The 15,549-nt window shown below is 40.2% G+C and overlaps 1 protein-coding gene across 1 annotated transcript in view; it reads left to right on the forward strand.

The window, feature by feature from the left end:
• LRP1B (LDL receptor related protein 1B) overlaps window positions 1-15,549 on the forward strand; it is a 1,757,966-nt gene that overhangs the window by 1,099,193 nt on the left and 643,224 nt on the right. Inside the window, exon 22 of the mRNA XM_040358043.1 lies at window positions 7,245-7,445. Within this exon, the coding sequence (XP_040213977.1) occupies window positions 7,245-7,445 (201 nt within the window). The remainder of the gene's footprint in view (window positions 1-7,244; window positions 7,446-15,549) is intronic.

Genomic DNA, 15,549 nt, shown 5'->3' on the forward strand with positions numbered 1-15,549 from the left:
CTTTGTCCCATGCGACTTCCCAGGCAATTGACCCGACACAATATACAAGCCATACCTGGCTTTACAAACTCACTGAAGCAGCAATTGGATGGAAATCTATTTTTTTGTTTCTTTTGGTGCTTTGAATCTTTGCATGAAATAATATGAGCTGCTGTGTGTTTACCCTCTTCACTGCTTGGTATAACTGTGAAAACCCATGAGTGAGTCCTTGAATAAATCATTTTTTTATGTTGTAAGTAGAAATTAATCCACCGTTAAATATATTTTTTTTATGATTTTAAGCCTTTTAGTTGACAATGTTTTCTTTGCTGTTGCTTTCTTAAAACTGAGTGAAAAAGCCCAGGATAATTGTAATTGTTGGGAAAAATAAAAAATGTAATATATGACTTTTTATCTTACTTTTTTTTTTTTACCAGCAATTAAAATGATCTTGGACGCTTTTATCCAGTTTTGGTCTGGAGCTCCTTTCTGTATTTTTATGGTTTGAGCTACTTTTTGGTGCTTTTTGGTAATTGAAGATAGTTTATCTGTATTGAAGCTGCCTCGCCAAAACTATTTGGCTTATTTGAAGTTTTCCTTCCTCTGACTACACATGCAGGTCTAAAAATTCCCAACACCTCTTTGAATATGTTGTTTTGGAGTCCTACCTGGAACCAAGTCCTCCAGTCCCTCTGTCCTGAGTGGCCTCTCATTTTGGACTTTAGGCAGGTGCAGTCTAATTCCTCCATGGCAGGAGGCACTCTCTGCAGTGGCACTGTCGTTGAAGAGGAAGTCCTACTTGGAACCAAGACTTCCTGTCCTTCTATACTGAGTGGCCTCTCATTTTGGTCTTTCGGCAGGATCAGTCTAATTCCTCCATGGCAGGAGGCACTCTCTGCAGCGGCACTGTTGTTGGAGAGGAAGTCAGGAGGAACTAGGTTCCTCTATGGTTTCTGGGATGATTGGGGAAGCTATTCCATTGGATGCTACCACCCCATTTGACTCAACCAGCCATTATGGCTCAACCAGAGCCTATTTATGTCCCTGGCTGACAGGGTTTGCATGCTTTTGGAGAGTGGACAGAGTAGGGACAGGTACCCCATCTGTTAGGGTCAGTACTAGAGTTAGCAAAAGGTTCCTGACAAGGAGAATAAGCACAGGGTCAAATCTCTTCTGGACATCTTCCTGGTTGGGCACTACATGGCCAGGCTGCTTAATGTTCCCAGAAAACACAAAGCTATCATTCTGTCTGGAACTGTGAGTGTGCCCAGTTGGCTAACTTTTCCACCGGGTTTGTTGTGAACTGTTGCTGCTTTGCTTTAATACAAATTTATATTGCACCAGTATTTGTGAGTTACTGTCTCTGCCACTCGCTGCACCCCACCTACAGGTCTGATGAATAAACCCCTATGGGCGGCATAAAATTAAAAAGTGAGACAAGTTTTCAGATAGGCTACTATGGGCAACAAGAATTAACTTATTAGCACACATTTTAAGTATCAGTCTCTCTATTAATTCTAGATGTAATAAAATAATAGAAACCTAAATTTGCAATCTAGTAAAATAACATTTTTGCTAAAAATTATCTTCACATAAATGTTATATAATTAACTTAAAAGGGGTATTTATTGAAAATGTACTATAGTTTCCCTTTAAAACTAACATTCCTCAGCCAAAACTAACTTAGTGGCACGTGGAGATCAATTGATGTAGCTGCTTTATTGCTGAAAGAGGACCAGCAGGCATCTGCAAACACTCACGGCTTTAGGGCTCGTCATGATGTATTACAGGGCTTTTAGGAAAAGCGTAACTTCAGCACTTTCAGCAGTGATAGGCTAGACCTACAAGAGACTTGCAAATTGCCAAGATCGTATTTGATGTTCTGAACATCCAAAAATCTCACCTCCCTGATGCTACAGAGAACCACAAAACCCCTTGTTTAAAAGATCTGAGTATTGGCTTTTAAGAAATCCTTTGGAAGGTGCCATTTCTGACATGTTCTTCTTCTAAAAATTAAATTACTTTGGCAGCAATGCTGACCTTTGAAATTGATGCCATTGCAGATTTAATGGATTAAAAAAAAAAAAAGCCATCCAGGGCAAAGTGACAGTGTTTGTGGACAGTCCAACCCCAATAAGTTAAGCTTGTTTATCTGCTCTCCATCATGGAGAACAGATTGACGAGCTTAACTTGTTAGGCCCCGTACACACGACCGAGTTTCTTGGCAGAATTCAGCCAGAAACTCGATCGGAGCCGTATTCTGCCAAGAAACCCGGTCGTGTGTACACTTTTGGCCGAGGAAACCGACGAGGATCTCGTCGGGCCAAATAGAGAACATGTTCTCTATTTCCTCGTTAGTCAATGAGGAAACTTGGCTCGCCGAGATCCTCGCGGCTTCACAAGGAACTCGACGAGCAAAACTATGTGTTTTGCTCGTCGAGTTTCTCGGACATGTGTACGGGGCTGGGCTGTCCATGAACACTGCCACTTTGCCCTGAATGGATTTTTTTAATCCACTAATTTTGCAATGGTATCACCTTGATCACCCTGATCACATTGCCACTGCAAAAGTCCCCCTTGGATACATTTTAGTATAGGATGGTGTAGCTTACCTAGATGGATGATGTTCCTGTTGCTCCCCATATGATGGTGTTCTGGCCTGGTCATTGGCCCAATTGGCATTGTCACGAGGGGGAAGGTCAAATGCTCTTCCATAGCAGGAAGCCCCATTCCATTAGAGAAACAGAAGGGTTCAGCTAGCACAGGGAAGCTGGAAGGGAGTCCATATTGGTGAGTATAACTTGCTGGAGGGTGGAAGGCATTTATTGGTCAAAGGGACAATGTATCCCAATTTCAGACAAAACTTTTTATTTTGTCCTGGATAGACTGGGGAAGGGTTAGAGCCCATGTAAGGATTTAATGCTGTTAGGGAGATTTCCCTTAACTTCCTGGCCCAGTTCACTTCCTGTCCTTGTTATTAGTTAATGAGTCATTGGCACAGGACAATTAAACAGTTTGGTATTGTGACTTTACTAGATGTAGCATCGTCCTGGGCCAGGGAATCTCAAAGTCATCAAGCAAGGGTCAGAATGAGAGACCGTGAACCTGTTCTTAGAGGAACAAGTCATGGTAGCTCCTATGTTTCTATCCTGTCTACTTGCTGGAATTTTTTTTATCACATGTGGGCTTCTTATGAGTCTGAGAGTTTTCTCTTATGCCCATCTGCTACAGCCTTTGATGTAAGTTTTCCCCATACTGTAAGTTATACCACATTGAGGGGGTTCAATTGGCAACTGGGGATTCCAGCTATACTAAGGCTACACCTTGGCAGGGACCTTGTTTGTTTAATGGAGAGAACTATTGCAGGGAGGTTTTTCCATTCATATGAAAACCTGCAGGGGATTTAATCCAAGACTGGAGTAATAGTTTTTGATAATGATGGCCTTTAATAAATAAAGGGAATTACTTTAATAGAGTCAAATGAAAGATCTGTCAGCCTTTTTTACTTTCAGTATTAATAATCTTACCAATAGTTTTGTCCTCAGTGGAGTCAGGGATACATTTTCTATTCTACTTTTCTTAGATGCTTAGAAGTAAAAAATATATTTAATTAAGCTGATTTACTTCAGTGAATTGATTTTGTTGGAGAATAAAATACTATTTTTCCTCTCGTTTCTTTTGTGTGATAAATCCATTTGTAATTCAAATGTGATACTTCCAGTACAAGACAATTTGATTTCTTCATTTTTTTATACTGGAGATGTACAGTACATGTACAATGATTGATATTGGAAATGAAACATATGTCAACAAGGCTCAAACCTTCCCTTTGCCTATCTGACATGAAGGAGAGAACAACTAATATCATTATAGAAGTGTTTTAATGTGACTAAAGCAATTAAATGGAGATGAACTTTATGGTATTTCTTATGTTAGATCATTTATTTATTAGACATATTTAAATTATATACCATTTATTTATTTAATAACTTACTTATTTTCATTGTGCGTCTATGAATTTATTGCATTGTTATGGACTTGGTTTTACAGAACTGTGGATAGAGCTGCAATCAGTTCAATTCTTAAAGCTTTGAAGCCCAGCTGTGGGCTGCTGTATAATGTACCCATGCAGTGCCCCCCTCCCTTCTCCTGCACTGCATGGGTTCAATGCATGTTTTGTAAATGTGGTGTGGGTTACGTACCAATACTCTTTATAAAGAAAGCAAGTTCCCATACCTCCCCCAAATGAGACATTTTGGGAAAGAGGGGGGGTTTTAAAGTGCCTAAAAACACAAGAATCAATCGACGATTAACAGTAAAAAACTGCATGCAGGTACACCAGCCCAACCGCATATCATGCACTTTGGTTAACACAAGATCGGCAGTAAAACACCGTCAAGAAATCCATGATTTCATCCTTCAACACGATCTAGACTGCCTCTTCATCACAGAAAGCTGGCTTACAGCCGACTGCAACACCATTCTGGGAGAACTGGTGCCAGCAAATTATCGCATTCAAATGCAGAACAGAGTGGGGCAAAGAGGGGGAGGCCTGGCGGTGATCCACAAGACTCACCTCTCGATCACCAAACCAGTCCTTCAAAACTCGCTTCCATTCATGGAAACCCTCACTCTACAGCTGCAAACAAATCCCCAAGACATGATCCATATTCTACTTTGCTATAGACCTCCCGGCCCAAAAACGCACCTTCTGACATCGCTGACAGAATTCATCTTCTCATACACCCTAAGCATCAAACATCTTCTGGTGCTTGGGGATTTAAACCTCTGGGCCAACTCCTCACTGGACCCCGTCGCCGACGCCTGCATCGACCATTTGGAAGGATTGGGTCTGCAGCAACTAATACTAGGCCCCACTCATGCCTCAGGTCATACGCTCGATCTCATTTTCAAACAAGATTTGGAAATTGACATCTTGGAAAATTATCCACTACCATGGACTGATCTCCATGCCATTAAATTCAAAATCACCAATAACGTCAGGCCTAAAAAAACGAGAAAACCGGTGACAACTCACTGGACTAGATCTCAGAGGAAGCTCCACTCGGAACTCTTCAAAACAACACTAGGGAACAAAATAAAAACAATCCAACAAAAACAAACAGCCCCAGAAACACTTGACGCCATCAACAAGGCGCTGCTATAGTCAGCTGACTTGGTGGCACCAAAACGCAAAACTTGCATCCGGAAAAACAACTCCAGCTGGTTTAATGACCAGCTGACGTTGCTAAAGCAAGAGCGTAGAAGAGCAGAAGCTGCTTGGAAAAGGAGCTCTTCAGATAAAAACCACACTATCTACAAGATAATAACAAAGAAATATCACAAAGAAATCTTTATGGCCAAAAAAATTCACTTCTCCAACATCATCGCAAATGCCCTGAACCGCCCCCGTGAACTCTTCAAGCTGGTTTCGCAGACGATGAATCCATCGTGCTTAGAGGCCCCCAATTCTGATTCACAAGAATTTTGCAACGAATTATTGGATTATTTCATTAAAAAAATTGAAAAAATCAGTGAAAGCATTCAGCAAAATGGAATCGTCCCTAACCTTTCCCCAAATCCCAAACCAAATACCCACATAAACCTATCGTCTATAGAATGCATACAGATTTTTATTTTATTTTTTGTAAGACAATGGGCTCAATTTAAAGGATCTTTGGGTATTTGGTTCAAGTGACACATTTTTTATAAATATTGTATGCAATATTGAAAATGCCAATATCACTCACCCTTTATATGGTATTTACCTCAACAAGTAAAAACGCTCAGTAAACAATGTATAAAACAGCGTTAAAGTCAATTTACAAAAAATAAATAAAAAAAATACATGCAATATTTAAGGAATGTATGAAATGCATGAAATTTAAGCTGGTTTAGAAGGATCCAACACCTGCAGGCATCCCTGACAACCATGATTCATCTGCTCTGTCAGCAAGATTTTCCGCTGACAGCAGATGCTATGCATGAATCTATCCATTGCATATACTGTAGGGGGATGGCCAACGCTGTATCTTGGCCTAGGCCAACAAGGCCCAGGCCTAGGCCAGCACTTTGCAGGGGGGGCAGCATGAAAAGAGCCCCCGCCGGCTTGCGCTACACTTTTAATAAATCGGCCAAACTGCTGCCGGTATGATACAGTAGGGATGGCGCAGACACAAGGGACACTGACATTGTCAACTATACCTGGCAGGCAGGTAGTAGGACTCTCCTGCAATCCTTTGCTTGTGTCAGTTGTACATATTAGGAAACTCACGGCTCCTAATGTGCTCCTGCCCATTAAAATCAAAACACTGTAGCGGCGCATTGCGGGTGGTTTTATCCCTTTCTCGGCCGCTAGCGGGGGTTAATAGCGGCTGAAATACTCCACAAATCTGATGGTAAAATGGCAGTGTTTTACCGCTAATTTAATGCCGATGCTTTGGGCGGCACCAGTGTGAAAGGGGTCTAAGTCCTCCATAAATTTATCAGAAATTTGTGCTTAAAGTAGAACTATTGGCTAAACTATTCTTTTCCATTTTGGATAGAGTAAGGGATGGTTACAGCCCGTTAATTTATTTTTGCCATCCGTTCATTTCCTTTCATTTCCTGCCCCATAGCTAAACAGGAAGTGAGAGGAAATCTCTCCAGATTAAGGGAATCCCCTTCCCCCAGGCCCTCAGAACTAGTGTACCCACTGGAAAATTCCAGGGCAGGTCTTAAACAGGAAGGGGTGTGACCTTGACAGGAAGGGGTGGATCATATTTAAATTAGGGGGTGCACGTGTCTAGTCAGGCCTAGGGTAGCACAAAACCTAAATACACCACTGGGGATGGCGAGGAGAGAGGGGGCTGTGCCGTGTGCCCCTAATGGACGGGCCGCCACTGTGGCCTATAATTTAACAGGGTGTAAGTGAAATCACTAACCCCAGAGGGTATATTTAAAAAATCAGTGACTCTAACATTCACCAAACGTTCACTGCAGGTAAATCTTTCCGATGTTTTTAATGACAGTGATTGATACTTGTGAATGTTACATAGTTATCCCGGTTGAAAAAAGACACAAGTCCATCCAGTTCTACCAATAGTTGAATGTTTGGTGAAAGCTACCTTCTCTGCTTTATAGATGGACCACCTTCCAAATGAACTGGATTGGTTAAATTCTCAGTGGCATAAAGGTGTCAAATACTCAACAGGGGGGGGGAGTAAATGACATGAACTTGTGACCAATGCCGTCTTCTTATAACTGTGCTGTTTCTGTTTCCCAAGGGAGATGCATTAGCAACGCGTGGGTATGTGATGGCGATATTGACTGTGAGGACCATTCTGATGAGGATAACTGTGAAGGATATTTATGTGGACCACCCAAATTCCCCTGTGCTAACGATACCGCCATCTGCCTGCAACCCGAGAAGCTCTGCAATGGTAGAAGAGATTGTCCTGATGGATCCGACGAAGGCGAAATTTGTGGTATTTTTCTACCTAATTTGACACGTTCTACTTAATGTTCTTAAAGCGAAAATGTAACTTTATCAGTTAAAGGGGTTTTCTATTATGCCTAAAGATTTATTTAGTTCCCTCTTGTAGCTTTCAAGGTTAAATAATGAGGACATATTTGGGATACAATTACAAAATTGATACTCTTTAGCTTTAACCACTTAAGCCCCGGACCCTTAGGCAGCTAAATGCCCAGGCCAGGTTTTGTGATTCGGCACTGCGTCGCTTTAACTGACAATTGCGCGGTCGTGCGACGTGGCTCCCAAACAAAATTGACGTCCTTTTTTTCCCACAAATATAGCTTTCTATTGGTGGTATTTGATCACCTCTGCGGTTTTTCATTTTTTGCGCTATAAACAAAAATAGAGCAACAATTTTGAAAAAAAAAACAATATTTTTTACTTTTTGCTATAATAAATATCCCTTAAAAACATATATACATTTTTTTTCCTCAGTTTTGGCCGATACGTATTCTTCTACCTATTTTTGGTAAAAAAATCGCAATAAGCGTTTATCGATTGGTCTGCGCAAAATTGATAGCGTTTACAAAATAGGAGATAGTTTTATTGCATTTATTTATTTATTTATTTTTTTACTACTAATGGCGGCGATCAGCGATTTTTTTCATGACTGCGACATTATGGTGGACACTTTGGACAATTTTGACACATTTTTGGGACCATTGTCATTTTCACAGCAAAAAAATGCATTTAAATTGCATTGTTTATTGTGAAAATGACAGTTGCAGTTTGGGAATTAACCACAGGGGGCGCTGAAGGAGCTATGTTTCACCTAGTGTGTGTTTACAACTGTAGGGGGGTGTGGCTGTAGGTCTGACGTCATCGATTTTGTCTCCCTATAAAAGGGATCACTCGATCGATGCAGCCGCCACAGTGAAGCACGGGGAAGCCGTGTTTACATACGGCTCTCCCCGTTCTTCAGCTCCGGGGAGCGATTGCGAGGGGGCGCACCCCCGACCCGCGGAAAGGCAGGGACGTACATGTATGCCCATCTGTGGACGTATATGTACATGCGGCGGTCGTTAAGTGGTTAAAGTGGTATTAAATCCAAAACTAAAAAATGACATTTATTGCAGCTTACCAATCCTTAGATGTGGTGGCGACATTGGTTTTCCTTTTTAGGCTTTGCCCCCCTCTGATTTCACCTGCTGATCTGTCCGGTAACACACCTGACGTATTAGAAAAGCACCACCCTGGATAAAGGAGCTTTTTGCTTCTTTTCTCTTCACTTTTTTTCTCTTTATTTTTTTTGTATTCTTTTCTTTTCTCTTCTGTTTATCTTCTTTTCTTTTTTCTTTTCTCTTCTCTATTTCTGTTTTCTCTTTTGTTTTCTTTTCACTTTTCTCTTTCCTTTTAAAAAAGTTCTCTTTGTTTTTTCTTTTATTTCCTCTTCTTTTTTCTTCTCCTCTTTTTGTTTCTTCTCTGTTTTTCTTTTTTTTTTTCTTTTTTCTTCTCTTTTTTTTTTTTTTTTTTTTTTTTTTCTTTTCTCTGATTTTTTTTCTTTCTCTTCTCAATTTCTGTTTTTTCTTGTGTTTTCTTTTCATTTCTCTCTATCTTTTTTTAAATGTATTTTCTGTTTTTGATTTCTTTCCTCTATTTCTGTTTTCTTTTCACTTTTCTCTTTCTTTTTAAAAAAAAAATTCTCCTCTGTTTTTCTTTTCTCCTCTCTTCTCATCCTTTCCCTTCACTTTTTTTTCTTCTTTTATTTTCTCTTTCTTTCTTTTCTCTGATTTTTCCGTGTCTTTTTTTACACACGACCGAGAAACTCGACAGGCGAAACACATCGTTTTGCTCGTCAAGTTCCTTGTGAAGCCGTCGAGAAACCCGACAAGCCAATTTTCTCCATTCCCGTCAAGGAAATAGAGAACTTGCTCTCTTTTTGGCTCGTCGAGTTTCTCGAAAGTTTCCTCAACGAAAATGTACACACGACCGGTTTCCTCGGCAAAAAAATATCTCCCAGCAAGTTTCTTGCTAGTTTTTGTCGAGAAACTTGGTTGTGTGTAGGTGGCCTTACAGAAAATGTCCGATGGAGCCCACACATGGTTGGAATATCCGACCAAAAGCTCACATCGAACAATTGTGGTCGGAAATTCCGATCGTGTGTATGCGGCATTAGATAGGCACCTGAATGACCACAACATACAGGGATTTACAATGTAATACTGACATATAATCACACACATAGGTTTGACTTTTTTCAACCTCACCTACTATGTAACTATGAGTGGGCCAGAAAATGCAGGTTGTGGTATTCAGTAAATGAGCTACAAAGAATCTTTGAAAATGAGAATATAAAAGGAACCAGCTTAGCACAGAAAATAAACTGACAATCATGTAAAAGTGCTGAGTAGCAGCTTATTGTTTTACCTTTAGTGGCCCTTTCATTCGTAGAGAAAAGAAAACATCCTTTTTGTGTCTGTCCCATTGTGTGTATTGTAGCACAGCGGAGTGTATGGTAACCCAAGATGAATTTATCATCGGAGGTGACAGTACACTGCTCACCGCCAGTAAATATATGGATGCATTTCTCCCATTTCATGTCTATTTATAACACGTGTCGTGCTCCTGGTGAAAGTTGCCACAATGCAGAGCCACTCGTTATTCCTTCTCATGGCATGAAGATGAGGCTTCTGATCAAATGTAATTTTTTTTCCCGGAAGCGATATTTAATTCATTAGCCGGGTAAAAACCTAATTTATGTGGAGATCACTGGCACGCTGGTTGTCCCGGAGGGGATGATAATGCTTGTCTCTTGGACCTCATTCCTGCAATTTTCTTCCATTCCAATTCTAAACTCATTTGCTCACTATATTTTTTAAGATAATATCAGTCCACTTACTGTCAGTACATCACAATATTCTTTCATTCTTTTTTTTTTTCCTCGCCTCTTCTCTTCCTTTTTTTTTTTGCTTCTTTTCTCTTCACTTTTTTTTCTCTTTATTTTTTTGTATTCTTTTCTTTTCTCTTTTGTTTATCATCTTTTTTTTTTTCTTTTCTCTTCCCTATTTCTGTTTTCTCTTTTGTTTTCTTTTCACTTTTCTCTTTCCTTTTAAAAAAGTTCTCTTCGTTTTTCTTTTCCTTTTTTTTTTCTTCTCCTCCTCCTCTCCTCTTCTCCTCCTCTTTCTTCTCCTCTTCCTTCCTTTGTTTTCCTCTTCTCTTCCTTTTTTTTTTATTTTTTTGTTTCTTTTCTCAGATTGTCTTTCCTTTCTCTTCTCAATTTCTGTTTTTTCATTTGTTTTCTTTTCACTTCTCTCTATTTTTTTTTAAATGTATTTTCTGTTTTTCTTTTCTTTCTTCTACTACTGTTTTCTTTTCACTTTTCTCTTTCTTTTTTTAAAAAAAAATATCTTCTTTTCTCCTCTCTTCTCATCTTTTCTCTTCACTTTTTTTTTCTTCTTTTATTTTCTCTTTTGTTTTTCTTTCTTTCTTTTCTCTGATTTTTCATTCTGTTGTTTTTTTTCGTGTCTTTCTTTTTTTCTTTCTTTCTTCTCTTTTTCTTTCCTATTCTCTTCTCTTCCTTTTTATTGTTTCTTTTCTGTTTTTCCTTTCTCAACTCTTCTCAACTTTTCTCTGCTTTTTTTTTCTTTCTTTCTTTCTCTTTTCTTTTCGTGTCTCTCTTTCTTTCTTTTTTTTTCTTTTCTTTTTTTTCCTCTTCTCTTCCCCTCTCTTCTCTTTTCTTTTCTCATAAAAATGTAAACATTTTTGAATATTGCAGCTTACCAATTTTTATATGTAATGGAAGTGTGTTTCTTTATTCTTTTTTTATTTATTTACTTTATTTTCACTTGATGATGTGACCAGTTGCACACTTAGGCCTCGTACACACGGTCGAACCGATGAGACTGGCCCGTCGGACCGTTTTCATCGGTTCACCTCTGAGGTGGCCGTACGGCCTGATATGTGTACACACCATCAGTCCAAAATCCGATCGGGTCAGAACGCGGTGACGTCAAACACACGACGTGCTGAATAAAACGAAGTTCAGTGCTTCCAAGCATGCGTCGACTTGATTCTGAGCATGCGCGGGTTTTGAACCGATGCTTTTCTGTACTAACCATCGGTTTGGTCCGATGGGGCAGCGGTCCATCGGTTCGGTTTTGAAGCATGTTTAGAAATTTTGGACCGAAGGAAACCAGACCGATAGCCTATACACACGGTCAGTTTGGTCCGTCTTCGGTTCATTCTCATCGGACCAAACCGACCGTGTGTACGGGGCCTAAGAGTCGGTTCACACAGCAGCGGCACGACTTCGGGGGTGACTCTGCAAGTCGTCCCGAGGACTACTTCAGAGGCGATTTGCAAAACGACTTCTGTATAGAAGTCAATGCAGGTCGCCCTGAGCCGCCCCCGAAGTCGTACAGGAACCTTTTTCTAAGTCGGAGCGACTTGCGTCGCCCCCGTGTGAACCGGGTCTTAAGCCTCATACACGCTCGGTTTACTCAACTGCTGGCAGAGCTTTCTTGCCGAGTATACCGTGCGTGTATACAAGGCTTTGAGGATTCTCGACAAGAAAACTGCCCACAATCTAGACGAGAAAAATAAAGAATATGTTCTCTATTTTCTCGTTGTGAGATTTTCAGCAGTTTTCCTGCCGAGAAACCCAAGTGTTTATACTTACCTGGTCGTCGTGGAAACCCACGCATGCTCGAAATGACTTTGACGCATGCGCGGTAGCTTCCTAGGCATAGGTAGGGTGCAGAAAGATGTCGGTGACGGCATCGAATGTGATGAGCGCATGCTTGTCATACGCGATGACGTCACTGCGTTCTTTCCTTTCAAGACAACAGCCGTTCTTTTGAAAGGAGTGTGTGTACACTCGGGCAGCGAGAGTTTCTTGCCAAGAATCTCGTCTGGAAAAACAACGTTTTTTTTCCCTGACGAGATTCTGGCCCGTGTGTACGAGGCTTGACTGTTGCGTTTCTATCATCTCAAACCAGTCTTCCCATTCTTCTCTGACCTCTGACATCAACAAGGCCTTTTCCTCCACACAACAGCCGCTCACTGGATATTTTCTCTTTTCCAGACCATTCTCTGTAAACCCGAGAGATGGTTGTGTGTAAGAATCCCAGTAGATCAGCAGTTTTTGAAATACTCAGTCCAGCCCATCTGGCACCAACAGCCATGCCACGTTCAAAGTCACTTATATCCTCTTTCTTCCTTATTCTGATGCTCAGTTTAAACGTCAGCAAGTCATCTTCACCACGTCTAGATGCCTAAATTCATCGAGTTGCTGCCATGTGATTGGCTGATTAGCAATTTGTGTTACTAAGCAATTGAACAGGTGTACCTAATAAAGTGTCCGGTGAGTATATATTTTTGGGAACGTTTTACTGTATGACTGCAGTAAAAACAGTTGGAAATCTTTATCACCAGAGGAAAATATTGGAGATGGAGATTAGAGAGGCAGGGGGTTATGACAACCCACCACACATACAGCAGTTATGGTCCTGCTATAAATGTATAATTTTGATGGAAATAAATCCTAATGAATAAACACTGATATCTACAGTACATGACCTTAGAAAAAAAACAGAGGATTAAAAAAGAACGTAAAGAAACATGTTATCAAATGTTGAAGGATGATTATGTTGCTTAGTGACAAATGTTCGGCATCACAGCTTCCTGCTGGGATAGTTGCCGATCTGTAATGCAGCTTGTTTTAAATGCACAACAGAAATTTGTGAAAAATACTGTATAAGTAGTTATTTGTTTTGCTCATTGTTACTTTATAGCTGAGAAATTTCACAGAGAATTTATAGCACATAGAACCTTGTTCCAGAGGAGCATAGGGTATTTACTAAGTTTTTTTCCACACAATTATATATATATATATATATATATATATATATATATATATATATATATATATATATATATATATATATATATATATATATATATATATATATATATATATATATATATATACATATATGTGTGTGTGTGTATATATATAGAGTTATCTATCTATCTATCTATCTATCTATCTATCTATCTATCTATCTATCTATCTATCTATCTATATATATATCTATATATATATATATATATATATAGATATATATATAGATATATATATATATATATATATAGATATCTCTATAGATATCTCTATATGTATCTATATCTATCTATTTTAGAGTAAAAATGCCCCCCTCGGCTTATACTCGAGTCAGTGTACCGGAACGAAGCGACGCTCCTCCACACGGCGGCAGCCACTACTATAGGCCGTGGCTTCGGCCTAGTCTTCGGATCTGGCGGCCATCTTGCTCCTCCCGGCCTCTCCACCAGCACTGTATCCCGGCCTCCCTGGTGTCTGGCTCCCTCACCGTTCACAGATCCTGCTCCACGGGCTTCCGACCGGGCGGAGATCTGAACGGAGTGGTTCCCTCCCACACGGCGGCAGCCCCAAATCCAGCCGGCGGCTTCGGCCTAGTCTCGGGCTCCGGCGGCCATCTTGGTACTCCCGGCCTCTCCACCAGCACTGCTTCCCTCCTTTCCTGGCTTCTGCACTCAGGCCTACGGATGCTTCCTGCATGCTCCAGGTGAGTGACACAGTGAGGTTGCAATGGAGTCAGTAATGTCGGGCACAGTGATGGTGTAATGGGAACAGTAATGTCGTAATGGGCACAGTGATGTTGGGCACAGTGAGGATGCAATGAGCATATTGATGTTGGTCACAGTGAGGTTGCAATGAGCACAGTGATGGTGCAATGGGCACAGTGATGTTGGACACAGTGAAGCTGCAAATGGGCATTGTTGACCCTTTTTTCCACTTACAGTAGCTGCTGCATTCTCACCCTAGGCTTATACTCGAGTCAATGAGTTTTGCAATTTTTTTGTGGTAAAATTAGGTACCTCGGCTTATACTCGGGTCGGCTTATACTCTAGAATATACGATATCTATATATCTATATATCTATATATATATACATCTATCTATATATATCTATATCTATATATATATATATATATATATATATATATATATATATATATATATATATATATAGATAGATAAATATATATAGATGCTGTATATACTCGAGTATAAGCCGACCCGAGTATAAGCATATACATATACATCTCTCTATATATATAGTGAAACCTTGGATTATGAGCATAATACGTTCCAGGAAAATGCTGGCAATCCAAAGCACTTGCATATCAAAGCGAGTTTCCCCACAGAAGTCGAAGGAAATGAAAATCATTTGTTCCGCATTGATTTCTATGGCATGCAATGCCGCATATGGCCAAAGGTGGGGGGGGGCCGGAGAGCCTCTAAAATACTCATAGCTCGGCTGAACTCGGAAAACCTTGGAAAGGCTCGGGAACAGAGTATTTCAGAGTTTTTCCAAGTATTTTTTGAGCAGCTCTGAACAGCTCCGATCAACTCCGCTCGGCTCCGGCGCCCCCGCACCTCTGGCCAAATGCGGTACTGCACACCGCTGTGCCTTGAACACTGGCAAACCGAGTCAGGATTTAAAAAAAAATAATGCTTGTATTGCGAAACGCAACTTAAAGGGTCACTAAAGGAAAAAATTTTTTTTGCTGAAATGACTGTTTACAGGGCATAGAGACATAATAGTTAACTGATTCCTTTTAAAAATTATTAAAAATAGATAAAAAAACAATCATATAATGTGCCTGCAGTGTAGTTTCGTTTTTGCTGTTGTTTCCTGGTTCTCTGATGTACAGAGAGCCACTAGAGGGCAGTCAGCCAATAGAGAGCAGTGATACTTTGTCTAAAACTCCTCAGCACCAATCCAGTTTAGTTTTACTCACACCTCCTTGATTAGTGACCACCGTGAGAAATCTCCCAGTACTGTGGTCATCAGGAAACAGGCAACCAGGAAGTGTCCAGAACAGAGAGGATTTACAGCAACATGAATGCAAAAACGAACAATGAGGACATGAAACCAGGACTGCAGCAAGGTAAAGGAAGCTATTTAGCTAAAAAAAAAAATTCCTTTAGTGACCCTTTAACCATGTTACTCGCAATCCAAATTTTCACTCTATATACACAAATTATACGTAGGATTCAAACATATTCCTGA

This window comes from Rana temporaria, chromosome 6 (genome assembly GCF_905171775.1).
Source record: "Rana temporaria chromosome 6, aRanTem1.1, whole genome shotgun sequence".
Taxonomy (NCBI): Eukaryota; Metazoa; Chordata; class Amphibia; order Anura; family Ranidae; genus Rana; species Rana temporaria.